The 18532-nt window shown below is 43.6% G+C and overlaps 1 protein-coding gene across 2 annotated transcripts in view; it reads right to left on the reverse strand.

The window, feature by feature from the left end:
- Positions 1-15595, reverse strand: part of gnai1 (guanine nucleotide binding protein (G protein), alpha inhibiting activity polypeptide 1) — a 50858-nt gene extending 35263 nt beyond the window's left edge. For both annotated transcript variants that reach the window (XM_083631989.1, XM_083631988.1), the window contains exon 1: positions 15144-15595. In XM_083631989.1, the coding sequence (XP_083488115.1) occupies positions 15144-15261 (118 nt within the window). In that variant the 5' untranslated portion in view covers positions 15262-15595. The remainder of the gene's footprint in view (positions 1-15143) is intronic.
- Between the last annotated feature and the right edge of the window lie 2937 nt (positions 15596-18532).

Consider the following 18532-nt stretch of genomic DNA (forward strand, 5'->3'; position numbering starts at 1 on the left):
GAACGTGCGCGTGCAATGGTAACGTAAGCGGCAATAGCCCATCCCGAAGGGGGGGCACCAATACCCACAACCTGTTAACCCGAGAGAACAGACGTGGAAGCCACTAGCTAAGCTAGCATAAGCACTGAGAGACAAGCGTGCGCTAACACAAGCCTGCGCACAGGCCGGTGCAGCGCGTCTCTACCCTGAGTAACACGGGGAAGCAAGCGTGACCGCAAGCAAAGGCCAGCGGCCCGCGAAGCTAGTCAATCTCAGAAGAAACTCCTCAGCGGGAGTTGCAATCTAGTAGATGCTAATTGCACGAGGCAAGCAACACTTAGCAGACAAGCAAGCTGGCTAAGATGGCGTAAGTACTGAGAGAAGCGGCCCACACAAGGTGCGGGGCGAGCTCACCTAGCTAGCGAATCGCCCAGCTAAAATCTCAGACGCCAGTAAAGCTACACTACACTTATGTAGGTCCCAGCAACGCCTGTGCGGCGTGCTCCTGCCCGCATGCACACATCAAATTAATTGTGCCGGTCGTAACCGGTAGCCTCACAGCTAATACAGCACCTAGCTGTTCCCCCCTCTCTCTGCTAACAGGAAAACGGGGTTACACATCGCTAGATACTGGCTGCACGGGAGCAAGCTAGCTAACTAGCTATTTCACTGAAGAGCATGGCTACTAGCTACTACTCTCGCTTAAGGCGCGCACTACACAGAGGTAGCTGGCGCGAAGTACTTAGCACACAGACACTAACTGCACGTGTGCACGTTAGCTATCTGCCACAATAACCGGGTGCGTTACCCTGTCTGGGGACGCAGCCAGATTGCTACAAGGTAGTCCAAGCTAGCTGCACTGAGCAAACTAGCTAACTATCTAACGCGCGCGCTCTACAGCCGGCGTTCCTAAAGTACCTAGCAACAGAAACAACCGCACGGATGCAGCTAGCTATCTGTGACAACTGTGCTATTTAGCCTGTTGTTCTAGTGCTAACGGTACAAGCTATTCTGCATGTATGCAAACCTAGCTAGAGTTATGAGTGCAGACCTGAGTCATGCGCTCAAGCCTAACAACGTTACCCCGTTTCCGGGGAAACGTTTCAAATCAACTGCACGGCGGCAGCTAACAACAGTTAACTAAGGAAGATACTCTTAGCTTTTTAGATGACTTGTTCCGACGCCGCAGGGTGAAGGGTACAGGGTCGGGTCTCCGAAGCCTGCTTTATCCCGTCCACGCGACCCTCTTGAGGTGGGCAAGTCAGCCGGAACGAGCCTAGTATCTAAAGCTATATAATATAACTCCTCGTTAACCGCGGAGCTTTCAAAAACACGTCTTCACAGCGGCTGGAAGAAAGCGGAAGTGATTATTCCCTGGGCTGGCAGGACGTGACGTAGTCACGTGGATCCGTGTCAGTCCCAGGGGGTACCACGCCACCTACGGGTGGGTGGTCAGGTTTTAATGAAAAGTAATTTTGGAGCAAAATAACAGTCTTCCATAGGGCTGCGTTGCAGCGTTTAAGGCACTAGTGAGAGCTTGAGTTCGAAACGAAGTAAAACCACTGGAGAGAATGGCTCTTCCCCAAGTAACCCCACCCTCCCCTCTCAGCTCTAGAAAGAGAAAAAAGGGAAGTAGGATCACATCATGAAATCTAGCAATATCTGTTACCTCGTGAGTCATGATGATGTCCCTGGCTGTCAGCGGGGACATGCTGGGGTTTGCTGTTGCACAGTTTAGTGTTTGACACATACCACTCACCGTCAAGCCTGCTTAACACCATAAGTAATAGAGAGCCAAAGTGAATGTCACTTCCTGCTTGAGCACTGTACCAGAGATTTTCATCTGCCATTTATTTTCCCATAGACATTTCGTAAAATGCTTATACTAAACAACAAACTTCTGAGAGGAGGGGACAGGGAGAGAAAACTTCTCCAGAGAAAAGCGTATTGGATACACCACTTACAGACTGAGCATCCTAAGGGCTTAAATGAAGAATTATTGCTCTCTTGTTTCTTATAAGTGTTTTGATCCCATGTTTGATATGTGATTGGTCATGCTTACACATTTTGAGATGGGTTATCTGCTTTTGTCAAGCAGGTTTAGACTGAGGGTGCTTTCTTATATTTCTCTCATAGGCTACTTCTAATATGTGTTTTCGGTATTACTTATATTTTCGTGGCAGATACCGTTTATACAGATTGACACTTGTATATATCTACAGTTGTCCATATTTATCTACTTCATTTTATATGTTTGTGTCTTGGTACTTGAATTCCTTTTCACAGATTTATTTATTTTAGGATCTGTGAGTGATTTAATCAGTCATGTCGATGTATTCTGATTAGCTGTGTGGTCATCTTATTTATTTGTTATGTAGGTTCTTGGTACCTGTTGGCCACTCTGTCTGTTCTAGATATATCCTAATGTTTGGGATTGATTGATTGATTGATGCATGCATTTTCAACAGCTGCTTTCATTCAGCTTGGTCCTGGCTTCTACTTATATGGGTCACACCCACTGTCTGTAGTAACACTGAGGAAAGCCTAAAGCTTCTGGCATACTCTTCGCGCCCAGCCAAGCGCATAGGACGCGCGGCGATTATGACGTCATCGCACGGGGCGTGTCGGGGGGCGAGGCCTGAGCGCAGCGCGGTGCGTCCATGGAGATTTTTCTATCAGCGCGTCGGGTTTTGCTGCCTGTGCCTGTGAGATCTCCGTGGTAGGCTATCAGCGGATATCTGCTGTGATTGAGTCCTCACCGTCGTGAAGTCGCCTTCAAAGCATGATGTTCGATTATAACAAACTAGTTGTGTGGCTTAGCCTTCCCAAATGTTGAGGGTCGTTTTTTAGAATTTAATATATAGAATTGGGAACGTTACATTCAATTTCATTCAGACTGTCTGGCACTGATCACCACCATTTCTGGAGCACTCACTATGTTCTGTTTTGGCCCACGCAGAGTGCGCGCGCCCTCCGTGGAGCCCCGCCTCCAGCGCGTGCGCAAAGAGTATGCCAGAAGCTTTAGGCTGAAACGCGTCCGTTTTGCTGCTGCTGTGCGCATTAAAAGTTTGTACTTTGGACATCTGTGAGTGCTGTTTTTGATTTAATTATTGTAAAATGCTTATAAAAATAGTTTTACTTGTTCAAACCAAATGGTTCAGATCGCATAACATGTCAATCGGACCTTCAATCGGACCAAAAGAAAATATTTGTTCTATGTTGTTTTTTTTTGTTTTTGTCTGAGTGAAATGATCTATGGTCTCTCCCGATTCTAAATATATCTGAACCGTTTGGTTTGTCCAAGTAAAACTATTTTTATAAGCATTTTACAAAATGTCTGTGGGAAAATAAATGGCGGATGAAAAATGTCTGCTGTGCTTATTTTATGTAGCCTACTGTGTTAGCGTCTTTGATAAGCCAAATCTACCCAACAGCGACAGGTTGGTCAGACTAACTGCTAGTTTTGGGTAAACTCAAGCTGTCATTTTCTTTAGTCTGTGGCCCAACAGGTAAATTAGGTCTCCAAACTAATGCTCGTGAAAGTGTTGTTATTAATGAGATAGGATTAAAGCCTCTCTTATCTCAGTTGCTCATCGCCCCAAAACACATTGTAAACAAACATTGTGATTCAATGGATCCGGTCTATTCACCTTATTCACCACGCCCACTTTTTCTCTCTTCCGCGTTCAACGCAAACGTATTTGTTCTTCCGGTTCAGCGCTAGTTGCCTTCTGTGGCTTCTGTGGTTAGCCACTAGTTAGTTATGTTATATGGCAGTAAAATGCCACTGAATGACCAAATTGATAATAACTTTTAACCATTTCGAGTAACACTGTTTCCATACGGATCACCAGCGTTAGTTTGTTGTTTATAACGTGGCTATATTCATAACGTTTCTATCTCGGATGCGTTATTTCGAATCGCACATAGGTTACGCTAGTGGGTTTCAGGACGCAACAGCCTCGACTCCACTAACGTCATCTTAACACGTTCACTGCCAATGACGTGTTTTTACGTCAAACAAAATCGATTTTTTTTTTTTGACGGTGGGACGTTGATCTAACCCTTTTACGTCTCCTATACCAATATTGGAGGTATTGAATGTGTATAATCTATTTTACCGACCCACTGAGTGGCGACATGTCTCTCCAGAGTAGAAAGAGGCGAGCCAAAACTGGAGGGAAAAGCGCGAGGAAGCCGTTCTCATACTGTAAAATGGATGGCGAAAACGCTTTCACTTTCGCGCTGACGCACAGCGGTGGCAACGGTGGGGGGTTCCAAGAATAGACTGGATGCACACTTTGAAACACGCACCATAAATAAGCCCAGAATCGCAAGAGCTTGATCAGAGCTCTCAACCGAAACGCCAAGAAACGAGCGAAACCCATCCAGCGAGCCCCATCCAGACTGCCAGGCAGCAGCCAGGCAGCAGCAACTCGTTTGTCACAGACCCGCTGCAGAGCCAAGGAGGGCGGAGGAGAACGCCCACGGAGGGAGGAGTTGGAAGCAGAGGGGGGTTTCCTGCTGTTATGGAGGAAATTACTGTTCAAAACTATTGTTTAGATGTCTGACGTCTTACTGATGCCAAAAATGAATGGTTAAAGTGACTGTTCTATCGAATTTCACAAAAAGCCGTTTATCTCAGAATAAATTTTCAGACGCTGAAACCATGCTGTATTCAACTGCTAATGCTTACATAACTACTAACTCTACAAACTAACTATTTTAGACAGAGAAAGCACACATTCTATTAGTTCTTTTGAGATATTGTGTGTTCACAAAATCCTAACAGAAACGAATCCTCGGCTCTTGAAAGATGAGCCAAAATCCTCAAAAAAAAACCTTGGCAGAAGCTAACTACAGTATTGAAAAACGGCTGGCAGTGAATGTGTTAAGAGCACAATATTCCTGGAATGCAAGTTTAACTAAACAGTTACATATCCTCTGCATTCTACATAAAATTAAGATATTACGGGTTGTTTTATTTTGCATGTTACATACGTATTGGCCAAGATATGTTAGTTTATGGCGGAGTAATTCTGCCAGTTTAGATGCGGAGTGTGCGCAGCCATCTTGCCTGCGGAGTTTTTGGCAAGTCAAAACGGAAATACTATTACGGAATGACGTAATGCGGAAGCGTCCATGTGTGGGCAAAGAATAAGGTGAATAGCTCCAACAGAGCTTTATTTGAACATCAAGAAATAACAAAAAAAAACTGTGTAGCCTATTTCAGTGCATACTATCCTGAATTCTTACAATTCTTCCTGCGAAATAACTGCATGCTGATACTACAGTCTTGGCACCTAACCTTCAGTATAACTGGCTGCGATTCACCTGAGGACACATTATTTTAATTAGGTGTCAGCGACGGCGCTCTGGTGCCGGAGCGCCGTACAGTGCGACTCCCTGTGCTCTGGAGCCAAACACTCAGCTGTGAGAATGCCTGTGGGACCCGTCCCACACACAGATGCCACCATACACTGCTTGACTGGCCCTGGATGGGGTGGCGCTGAGCTGGCAGACATGCCCAGTTACATCCCCTAGGCCAGGGCTACTCAACTAAATTGTTCAGAGGGCCACATTGTCAGAAACCTAAGGGGCCGGGGCCCGGACTGTTCCCCGAGCTATTAATCCCATTATATGTACACTTGACACAACGCGCCACCACAATTTTCAAAAATTGTATTTCACTACATTGCAAAAGTAGCTAAATTTTCATTTAAAAGTGCTTAATTTCTGTGCAACAAAAGTAAACACATTTGAAACAAATCTAAGTATTCTACAACACATGTCAGCCATTTGAAATATAATTTGGTCAATTCTGACCTCTCTTAGCTACACCACAGCATTGTAAACATTTATAGTGCATCAGGAAAGGAAAACTGTAAAACAACATTCTTTCTTGTTTAGAACCTAGCTAGCTGCAGCACACATCTCCTGAAAAACCATTTATAATGCATCTTTCTTGATTAGCTACATCACAGCGCCATCTCCTGAAAAACATTAATATTGCACCTTTCTTGTGGCTACATCACAGCATCTCCTGAAAAACATTTATAGCGGATCTGACTTGTTTAGCTCACTTTAGCTAGATCACATCTGGAAAACAACCAGTCGGGTGTAATAAGTAAATGAGGTTTAATTGTAAAAAAAAGAAAAAGAAAAAGAAAAAGATATATATATATTTTTTAGAACTCATCCCGGTCTGACTTTATTGGCGGGCCGGATTCGGCCCGCTGGCCGCCAGTTGAATAGCCCTGCCCTAGGCCTTCCCATGAGCCACAGCCACTTTACATACCGACACATAAGGAACGCATGAGGCAACCCACTTCAGGCATACTGTGAGCTCAGCTCACTGCAGTTCAGGCCCCTCCCTCCAGAGGAAATCTGGAGGGAGGGAGGGAGGAACTTGATTTCTCAGTAGGAACTTATTTTTTTTCTCCAAAATGCTGTGCTCTTTTATGATAGGCTGCCCTGAGCACTGAGCAGTGCGTGCTGGCTGCCATATGCAAGAGAGACCCCATATCAAAGTGTAGCCAAGCACCGGTGCAGCTCACACATCAACAATTTCATGAAAATATAGGATAATTATTTTACAAGTAGCACACTCAACAAAATAGGCTGTCTAGTTTCCAACTGCACGCTTGAGGTATGCGTTTATGTAAGTGACCTGGCTCTTAGTTAGGGCATTTTAGAAAATGTTCTCACCGTTTGTGAAAAAATTGCCTACCAATAGCTTTCTTCACCAATGTGTTCACATACAGTAGGTGTCTACTAAGACTCTCAATTTATTCCAACCCAAATCCACTGGGAAGATTCTGGGAAACCAATCAAAGTTGGGGTACCTGGAGGGCCTGGGCGAAGAAATTGAAAAGACAAAATTTGCCAATATGAGCTTGTGGGATGAATCGATTCCAACCATTCGTTTTGAGTAAAAAGGACTCCCGCCGTCGAGATGTATTGTAGTCCGGCTATAGTACGTCGGGCTGGGCGGTTCTCACTTCACCCCCCCTTTCTGCCTTTGTGCGAGCGAACCAGGAAAATACGTTTTTAAAAGGCTCTAGGCTATTTTGTAGCTTTAATTTCTCTCTTTTTTAGTTTAGTTTTTGTTTGATATCTGCTATTTCATGCTGATCGCTTCCACTCATATTGAGCGTGTTGAAACTGCTGACTACTGAGGCAGGCAGGCTCTTTCATTGACAAAATAACCGGAGGATTTTTTATTGTCAAGAACAGATATTGTTGTGGAGAAGAGGGTGGTATCAATCTCTGCGGTTTCCTGGTTGAGGATTTGTGGCGTAGAGAGCCCCGGCTCCTCCGAGGAATCCCGGTTGATCGGCCACTCGCCTACGTGGTCGTTGGGCAATTCGCCTAGTTCGTCGTTTCTACTGTAGCATACATTATCTCAGGCGTACACGTTAGGGCACGATGGAGGGCCCGCCTCCCACCCTGCTCACCGAATGGATGGTCTTGTCGGCAAACGCCTCCTGGAGAATCGTCAACGGAGTGGAAGTTGTTTGAGCTTGTATACTTGACATAGTTTTATCTTGCATACCATCGTGAACGTTTACTGCTACGTCATCAGACTGCTAGACACATTTTGCGTGCCTGCTCATAGGGGCTGGTGGCAGCTATGACATCACTGGTGATGTGATAACAATAATTTTTGCCCTGGGGGCATGTTTTATTTTTGTTTTAGGATGGGGAGTATTTTCATAGGAATCTTGAGCCCAAAATGTAAACTCATAGTTTTTCATTACCCTGCACCATGCTCTTTAAGGATGGAAAAAAATAAAATTGTGTGTGTGTGTTTTTCCGCCGCAGCTGACTGGTCCGCTGACCATTCAAACCTTGAAAATAGAAACTGTTCTATAATAGACTGCCATAGCTGCTTAAAAAAAATCGGTGATCGGTAATCGGTGATCACTCGTGATCGGTTGGGCAGATATTTCTTAGGCGATCGGGGATCGGTGGCAAAAAATGTGATCGGAGCACCTCTACTATCTACTGATCCCTGAACCATCTCGGTGCTACGCTAATGCTAACGTTGCTAACGGCTAACGTAGGTCTGGCTGCCTATTGACAATAAGAGTGCCAAAGTCACCCCCTCTCCCTGTCCATGGGATTTCATCCGCCATACATTTTTCCATAGACCTTGCTTAAAATGCTTGTAAAAATTGTTTTACTTCGTCAAACCAAGTGATTCAACTGTAGTTAGAATCAGGTGTTTTTGCTAGAAATGCCCATCCCTAGTCAAATGGGATTAAATACATTTCTCCCTGTCCTCTCAACTGCAGTGATATCATAGGGGTGTGGTCTGTGTCTGTTCAAAGCCTGTAGGCCTGGGGAGCACAAAGCACAGTTGTCCTGATTTGACACATGTACGCACGCACATACGCACGCACGCACACACGCACGCACCTCTTTCGGGACTTATGGAAGCCCAGGCGTGACCTGCTGGCCTCCATGCAGAGTCACACCCACTGCTTTGATACACCCACCCCAAAACAGCTACAGCCTAAAACCACTGGAGCAGCTGTTTTCTGTTCCTAGTGGTTGAAACTATTTTTAAGACAATCCAAGCCAACCCTCCCAGTGATTTTATTTTGTATTTGACAGAGAACAGAGACTCTTCTATCAAGCAGCCACCAACGCATCTTTCCTCTTGGAACTTCCCCTGGGTGATTTTTCCCTTGAGTAGAAAAGGGAGGGAGGGTGAGGAATGTGTGATGATGATAATAGCAGTATGCTAGTATGGAGACACATGTGATTAAAATGGCTAGTACCAAATGGTCTAGATTATCTATAAATGGTCTCCATTTATAGATTGGCCATATGTAATAATGACAATATTATTCTCTGGTTGGGAGGGATGATTAATCGACAATCAATTAATCGCCGATTTGCAGTTAAGAATCAAACATATATTAATTAAACATATTAACCGATTAATTATGTTCTATTTTCAAGAATTTTGCTGAAATGATTTAACACCACAAGGGTGAAATTTAACTTTCACCGCTTACAGAGGAGGAAGAAAGCCAAGCAAGCAGGCAAACAGCCCAGTGTGGGAGAATTACACCCAAAAAGACAACAGTAGTCATTGTAAACATTATAATACAATGTTGAAATACAGCACGTCATCTATAAGCACAATGACAGCTAATGCAGGAAGTTTGCTTGGTTGACTGAGTAGGCCTGGGTTTTTAAATTTTTTATGTCAAAAGTTGTTTTCTTATACAATGATCGTCATCATGACCAATAAACGATTAAGGAAATGGATTAAAAATACTATCCCTAGACTAGTGTAGTAGCTTGCTTGACAAACACAAAAATGTAGTAGAGATGTCTGCTTTGTGAGGCCCACGTCCACTGCAGCTCATGGCTTTGGGGTGGGATCTATGGCATGAGGGCTCGTCCGTCTGGGTCAGCAGATTCAGGGGCTGGACTGTGAGGGGGGCCCATGGATGAGGTCTGTCCCAACAGTGTGATGATGACCACATTAGTAATGCTACAATTAGCAGCATAAGCTGGCACCATCCGGCCGGGCCCACTGTCCCTTCCTTCATCAGTACCCATCAGTTTCACACTTTCATTCAGGGACGTACGTACATAACTTCTTCTTCGACATTCCCTTACATTCCCTCTCTCTCTCTCTGTCACGTTCATTTTCCCATTATGCTTTATCGTCCCCTCCCCCCCACCCCTCTGCCCCTGGGGGAGGATTTAAGTATGAGTCACTCATGAAGGATTCCAGGAACCTCCGAGCAGTGTTCCCCATTGGGAGAAATGACCAAGTTGAATCACTGGAAAGGATCTGCCAGCAAGCAGATCGATGGGGAAAAGATTGTTTCCCTGCACACACTGGCATGGGCCAAACTAATTCAGCATGATGTCTAGTGATGAAACGATATGCAATTGACGTGGCCTTGATTGGCCCATGCTTAATGTGAAGGCCCTCCTCTCAAATAGGAGTAACTCACGCTAGTCACACAATCACTGTAAAATGTTTGCCAATGCCACTTATAGAATCTGAAAAAGATATAGCAGCATGGATCTGTGCAGAAAAGATTAATAAAGAAGTGAAGGCAGTGACAAAAGCTAGGTAAAGGCCAAAGATCATTAATTAAAACCTTTCCGCACAGTCGTAAGACGAGTATAGCAAGAGTAATTAGGCTGAGGAGATTGTCGTCTATTTTAGCAGCTAGATATGAATAGTAGAGTCATTGGAGCCGGGAGACGACGGAAATAAAATGAGGGCCAAGTGGAGAGTAAGAACTGAATATGAAATATGTCTAAAAGATCACCTTGACTATCTGCACAAGACACCTGAGCCTGCCAGCTTGTTCCAACTTGAAAGTGTGCAGGCAGATTCGCAAAGACTCAAATCATTTTCTCATGCAAATGAGGCTCTCTATGTCAGCGTAATGATGACTGCCACTGACACCTCGCACACCTTATTATGCCTGGAACCAACATTTAGGACAGTGCTGCTGTATATTAACTACTAACTAGGCAGGCAGTCAGTCAGCATAAGAAATTACACCCTGCTGCCACCCACCAAATCACCAAGCCTGTGCCATGCACCGCACCGCCACCATGTACTAGGGCTGCTCGATTATGGCAAAAATCATAATCACAATTATTTTGATTGATATTGAGATCACGATTATTTAACACGATTATTCATTGACATTGAGAACATCATGAATTTATTGAACATTGACACTGGCTTTTCTTTTTAACATTGGATGTCTTTGGATTTTAGATATAATTGAAAATAAATAAATAAATAAGTGAAAATAAATAGAAAGTACAAAGATTTAGAAATAAAATAAAAACTAAAATAAATATACAGTATATGTAGCAGTGAACTGCCACAACCAACTGCAACTATAATCTACATTCAATATGTTGGTAAACATCTGAACTAGTCCTTAAACCTCAAATCTAACCAAATGAGAACGCTATTGAGTAACGTCCGTTTACATTACATTAAATTACTCGTTTGGCAGATGGTTTTATCCAAAGCGACTTACGTTTAGGTTTATAATAGGCAATTGTTAATGTTTATCTGTGAGCTCGTTAGCTGTTGAATATGCGGTCGCATTGTAAAGAGTGTCCTGAATCGATGACACTTTGCGGTGGCAGGAGTAACTGGATGGGGCTTTGTCTTTTTGTTCGTTTAGCGTTATTTCTTGGTCATAGACCACTTTGTGAGTGGATTTCAAGTGATTAAACGAAAGAGGGAGAGGTCGTGTTGCAACTCGCATCGCAATTCCGTGCTGTATATTCGCGTCACACATCAGTTACACATCAAGAGCGATTCGAATATACAGCACGGAATTGCGATGCGAGTTTTGACCCACCTGTCAATCACAGCCACAGACTTGGAACAAACAGTGCAAGATATGCGCAGTGGAAGGACCTTTAAACTCGGCGAAACCTTATAGTGTTTCCACCCCACATATGTTGTTTCACCTCTCTTCTCGACCAGCGGCTCTCTTTCTGTGACTTCTGTCATTTATTCTTGTGCTACCACGGAAATAAGCGGGGAGGAGAAACGTCCCGTGGCTCTTCACACGACAGTCATTTCACAACTCGAGCTGGTGTGCTTAGGGGGAGGGCCGAGCAAAGGAAGGGGTGCGCTTGATTTATAACACAAGACAGAACGAGAGAGACAAGAGCTGCAAAATCGTTTGATGTTAATTATCTTGTTTTCATAATCGTGGACAGCCCAAATCGTAATCTAGATTAAAATTTGATTAATCGAGCAGCCCTACCACGTACACACTAGGGGTGTCAACGGTTACCGGTTAACCACAGAGAACGTCTGTGACCGGTTACTCATCTCAGTCAATGGGTTAATTAGCATACAACAGCGTTGCCAATCTGCCGATGTTTTTCCTCCTTCGTGGGAAGCAATGTTAACGTACATAGGCTTGCCGCGGTGGTTGGTGTTACACGGTGGTGGGGCTACACCATAACATACATACATACATAACTTGCTCACCGGCAACACTGTTCATTTTTACGGAGGAAGAAAGAAAAGAAAAAACTCTGCCCGCTTGTGCCAGTTTCAGTGTGCGCCGGTGTCAAATACAAGTGCTCCCTATTTGGGACTGCCTGAGTGTGGCTGTGCTCTCTGGTTATACAAGCGAGTAACATTAGTTATACATGTTGTGAACACAATCCCCCCTCATACACATGTAGGTAAGACCCTTAGCTAAGCCTGGGTGTCTTCTGTTGTCACTGCCACCTCTGTAAATGTGCTTTTACCACAGCTAAAAGTCCGCTAGCATTGATGCTAATACCACAGTCCGCATTGATGCTAAATATAGTTAGCATTGATGCTAGCAGACTTTTAGCTGTGGTAAAAGCAGCTACTTGGCTGCTATCGTCATTGCCTGGCTTAATGCTGCTTGCTGGTAATGTTAATCCCATGTCAGAAAAAGTCTCCAGATTTGTTGCGAACGTTAGTCTCTTTTGAGAAGGATTGCCTCCAGGAGGGTCTGAAAAGTTGTTTCGAGTCAGCTGCAGCCATGAGTGCGTATTCACGTATTGTGAGGCAGCCAGACAGCCTGAGTCAGTGTTGTGAGCGTCCAAGCTAACGTTACACAGCACAGCAGCAGGGGAGGGGCTGACTGACCGTGAGGTAATTAAAAAACAAATAAATAAATAAATAAATAAATAAACAAAATAACCGGTTAGTTACCGGCAATGGGTGTCGGCTAATCGAAAGTCAAATTAACTGAAAACTGACATCCCTAATACACACCTACATTGCAACATCTAGTGGGGCTGAGTGTGAGATCAACACAAGCCTAGTGGTTCTCTACTGGTAGCATACAAAACGTGCCCTGTGTTACTGCCAAACCAGAGATATCATTGAGTTTTGTCTTTGTAGACAGGTTTTTTGAAAACAGAACACCTCAGAATCGCTGAGATAGTACCGTACTTGCAAATCTAGAACTTTTGAAATGGTGTCTTCTCAGCGACTGTTTATTCTCAAGGTAAACAAACCAAACCCCTCCTCTGGCCTCACTGCTTTTCCATTTTTAATGCTAGTCAGTAGCAGTATACTCAGCTTACGAGGCCCTCTGTTCCTTTCTCCCATACTCACTGCCTGTCTGTGTCTGTTACGTATCACTTCTGGCAGTAACCTGAAGAGCCTGTGTGTGTTACCTGGCTACCAAAATGAATGGATCAAACACAAACGTCATGTATAGGTGCCAAAATATCCATCCATAAAGCCACACGTCCTGGCACACCACTAAGAGAACATGTCTCGATAATTAAAGTGCTTTGATGTCGGGGTCCATTAATCACACAACTGTTATAAGATACTACCAAAAGCATATGAATGGTGAATTGAGAGTGGAAAAGCATTCTCCTGACACACACCATATAATGCAATAGTTTAGTGTTCACTAATGCAATGGTGTGTCAGGAGAACGGTTGACGATAACCTGTGTTCCTCCCTGCAGCAACGTAGCAGAAACTTGACCGAACTTGCTTGCTTTGAATCAGCAAGCCCCATTTGGAGTACAAACACCTGAGGAATGCGCCAGTCCACCTATAACAAGAAAATATGTGTATCCTTGCCCAAACCCAACAACACTAACTTCATAGTAAATGTGATTTAGTTCCAAAGAAATGTTAATAATGTGCCATTTCCAGAGCCTCCAGTAAAATATTAGAATCCAATGAACAGCAATAAAATGTCAGTGTAATGCAATTTTGCTGCTGAATTATGGAGAGCAGAACGTTAAGAAATGCTGATTCACTCGCTCCGAGTTAGAAGTTGTTCAGAGAAGCCATGGCCGGCTATTGTTCAGTGGTTTTCTGTCAGGCGCTTGCTTCCCAATGGCATCGTATTCATACTACTTGCCCTGGTAACCCACATCCCATGTGTGTGCATGTCAACATCTCACAAAGCTAGCCTCCTAAGGGGTTGATGGAAAAGTTTTTCAACAACAGTCTGTATTGACAAGGAAAACAGTGTCCACCCCCCTCCCCCATATAAGTAAGGCCATTATTTTGCACATGGATGGCCTCGAAATCCAAGCTCAGGACTATAACATCACAGGACTTACAGGCAAGAGTTGCCAGAAAGCAACAAAGTGACAAACCTCAAGTGCAACGATGTGCAGGAAGTAGAGAGCCAAAGAAGACATCGGTGGTGTAGTGCACCATTCATCACTTATTTCAAAGATAGTTTTGTTCAAGTCAAAATCCTTTTGACAAAATCCAACAATTTTGTGCCTAATGGCAGTCATAGAACCTTAGTGAGGTTGGAATGTTTTTTGGTGGTCGTCCAGTAGTAGGCTAGCCACACACAAAAACTACTGCTATTGCTAATGCTAAATGAATGGGAGTCATGGGGCAACCACAGTATCAGCATTTAACATCAAACAAGTTGATGTCATTGATGTTGTAATTTCACAGACAATTGCATAACACTCAAGGTTATTTAGCTTGTGTGACTACTACCAGGAAACCAAATGGTATTATACTTTTGTTGTTGTCACTGCACACATCAAGTTTGTCATGTCAGAGGAGAATTTTGGCTTATCAATACAAGTGGGAAACCAAAGTTTTCCATCAGCTCTTCAGTTAACTGGGGAAATGTTGACATGCTGGTGTATACGAAAATAACACAATTAACGTCAAGCAGCCTCAAATGCCAGAACACGAACTTTTTAGGACTTTGATGGGTCACATAATTTCGGTCTAAGCCCCTAAGGGCATGGGCCTATTTTCACTGCATTACACTGGACTAGAGGTAGTACTAATGTGCCATTGTTGCAAAGTGTTACAATACAAAGGTCCACAGACAGACTCACAAAGAGACACAACGGAGCTACAATGTAACGTTTGATTTCATAGTTTCAGTTTAGTTGTCTACAGAGCAGAAAACGTATTCAAACAAACCGAATTAAAGGCAGTTTAACGTCATATTGTTGAAAGGTCTGGCCATTGAATTTATTAAGGGAATATGGTAGCTAACTCAAAACTGGACCACCAACACCGACTATGATTTTCTTTTTTGTATCAAGTAAAAAAATTGTCATTAGTTTGGTTTCGAACGCAGGCATATTTCTCCATATCCTACCGCTGTGTCACAGCAAAGTTCATCGATCGCTTCTCTCTGTCGGGCTTACCGAGCAGCAGCAGCTTGACCTCCCTGGCTGCCTTCTCCCCGTCGTCCCGCAGATTCCTGTCGATCATTTTACTGCGCTCCACCGCCGCCTTGTCCTCTGTGCTTAGCGTGCATCCCATCTTCCACCGTGTCCTTCACACCCAGATGGTGTACAAAATATATAAAATAGCCTATATACAATGCCCACATTCAAGGGTTAAAACTGTCTTCACCCCGCACACACGCCCTTTTTTATGACAGGCAATGGAACGTTTCAGGGTAGAAAAAGAAGGAAGCGATTCAGATAGAAAGATGTGGCGTTTCCTTTATCGCCTGAAAAATGTTTAGTGTCAAATTCAATGTCCTCGTTGCACCGGAGCGATATTTCGATAGCAACTAGCAAAACAGTTCCTTGGCGATGTCTCTTCCACACGTTCGCCTCCATTCGCTGCAGCGGCGACTTGTATTGTGAGCTGCTGCTCCCACAGACTACTGCTGCTGCAAAAAACCCTAGCTTCACTTCCTGTTAACACAATAAAAGCTCATATTTGACTTAATTGATCGAGGACTTTTATTTTGACATAACATAATCTACCAGGTTCAGATCCAGATGTGCCATAGTAAATAGCACGACGATGCAGCTAAACTGATAATGGATATAGGGATTTATTTATGTCCACATAAATACAGAGTACAAAAGGACATACACATACACCACACACACACACACACACACACACACACACACACACACACACACACACACACACACACACACACACACACACACACACACACACACACACACACACACACACACACACACACACACACACACACACACAGAGGGAGCCCAGAGGCTACATGGAATTGCAACATGTCAAAAGACAATGGGGAAGGTACAATATTTACCCTATATGCTTTTTTGAGACTAGAAATTTCCTTTTGATTAGCCATGCCGGGAGGTCATGGCATTTTATATTGGCATTTATTTTATATTGGCATTTATTTATTTATTTATTTATTTATTTATTTATTTATTTATTTATTTATTTATTTATTTATTTATTTATTTATTTATTTATTTATTTATAGCCTAGTTGTTGATATGCCTATACTGTCTGTAGGTGCTGACATCACAACAAGGCCCTAAAAGTCTCTAGCCAGACCCTTCTGTTTCCTTGGTGGTGGAACGAGTTACCAAACTCCTCGCAGAGTCCCTCAATCAGCAAGAAAAGGCTAAAGACCCACCTCTTTAATGGACTGTGTAAACAATAAAATAAAATAAATTAAATTGCGTATGCACTCTATGCACTGCCTCATAGCACCTATGTCCTTGTGGACCATAATAGAACATCTTTATGGTACTCACCGCCCCTCCCCTCCCCTCCATCAGGGAAACCTGGCCCTGTTGTGTGCTACCCTCCCCCCCCCCTTTTTTAGGTAGGCATAAAGGTGCACAGAACTTTTAGAGTAATTATGTTTTTTTGTTTTTTTTTGTGGTATTTTGTATGCTGTGATCTATTCACTTTTTTATATATTGTCTTGTTTTCGCTGTACTGACCTTAACAAAGTGAATTTCCCTTGTGGACAATAAAGTACAACTTGACTATCCTGACTAGAACCTTGCATGTGTTAAAAACTCACATGTACCTCACTTCGGACACAGCGTCAGTGCCAAATGGGAAATTATAAATTGTAATTGTACAAGCAGCATGGTTTGAACAAAATGTATTGATTGTAAAACAACAAGAAAGATAAGATAACACAATAAGCTAACAAGATAAGAACACATTGATAGTGTGGATTGCTCAATCCATGGGACTCCTACCCCTGACATTCTGTAGGTTGGTGGTGTAAACTGCTGATCCACTCTTATCACCTTTCCATAACCCCCCCCCCCCCCCCCCCCATGTGGCTTTGTAACGTTTGTTTAGAGTATGTAAATTAGTGGTGGCAACCTTCCATTCGGATCCTCCTACACTGGCTGGAGATTTCCCTCTTTATCATCCAGGACCTGTACAGGTGCGGTGGGGAGAGACCAAGCTGGGTGCATTTAGCCTGGGTAAACCCAGCCCCCACGTGACCTGCTCTCAGACCTGCTCTCAGTCACTACGTGACTAGTGAGCAGGGTCTGTCTGAGAGCAGGTCACTGGGGGCTGGGTTTACCCAGGCTAGGGTGCATTCCCATAGGCAAATAAGTGTGTTTAATTTAGCATAGAAAACACCATAGATACAGATGATTATGCATGAGCTTAGAACAGTTTTCATACCGTGCACATGCATTATGTTCATTTTGGGTGATCGAGTGGTTTGTTGTAACACATTTATATCTAGGTGGCGGTGCAGGGATGTATCAGCTGGCTCACAGTATTTGGCAGGAGTCACTGACTGGGGGGATGCGTTATAAAGAGGGTGTTTAACATTTTAGTAAAATTGACATATGGCTGCCTATATATGCACAAGATTTCCTTCGCTGAGTCATATGACCAAAAAAAAAGTTTACAAAAATACATTTAAATTCCTTATTAAAAGATCTGATCTACTCATAGTACCCTGCATGTCCTGTGGAAGGAGGGTAGGGACTTGCACTGATACTCTTGCAGTTTTTTTTTACATCTATATTTTCACTACTCTTTTACTTGTGCTCCTCACCAGTAGTGCACTGCTACTCCACAAATGGTCAAATGAATGATATGCCAACTAGGTCCTCAGTAGGGAATATGTTGCCATAACAAGAAAGAAGTGCAGGCAGACTAGACATTTAGTGGGCCTTGCCTTTCCAAGACAACAACCTATTCAAAATCTTAAAAGGTTTCCAAGACAACAACCTATTCAAAATCTTTAGCATAGTGTAATTGTCCATAAGCACAATCATTTTTAGACAGATGACAGAATCACAAATTCTGTTTTGGGAATAACTGAGTCCCATGAATAATGTATTGGTTATTGGTTGATCCTATAATGGCAACCAGGAAACGCATCATGAGTTTTCACTGAAAGACATTAGCACATTTAGCAGCGGGCAGAGGAACAGAAAGTCCAGCCTGTGCCACACACACACACACACACACACACACACACACACACACACACACACACACACACACACACGCACACACACAGGAACAGAAAGTCCAGCCTGTGCCCACACACACACACACACACACACACACACACACACACACACACACACACACACACACACACACACACACGCACACACACGCACACACACACACACACACACACACACACACACACAGTGGAATCCAATTCAGTTGTTGCAGTTGCACTTCCAAGAACAAGATGAAGTCAGTCAGGTGTGACACTACTGTTTTGTCCAGAATCTGCTTTAACCCCTTGTACCGTGTTGGTACATTTTGGGCTAGTGCAGTGTAATTTTCTGTG

Source organism: Poromitra crassiceps (genome assembly GCF_964638095.1).
Source record: "Poromitra crassiceps genome assembly, chromosome: 2".
NCBI lineage: Eukaryota > Metazoa > Chordata > Actinopteri > Beryciformes > Melamphaidae > Poromitra > Poromitra crassiceps.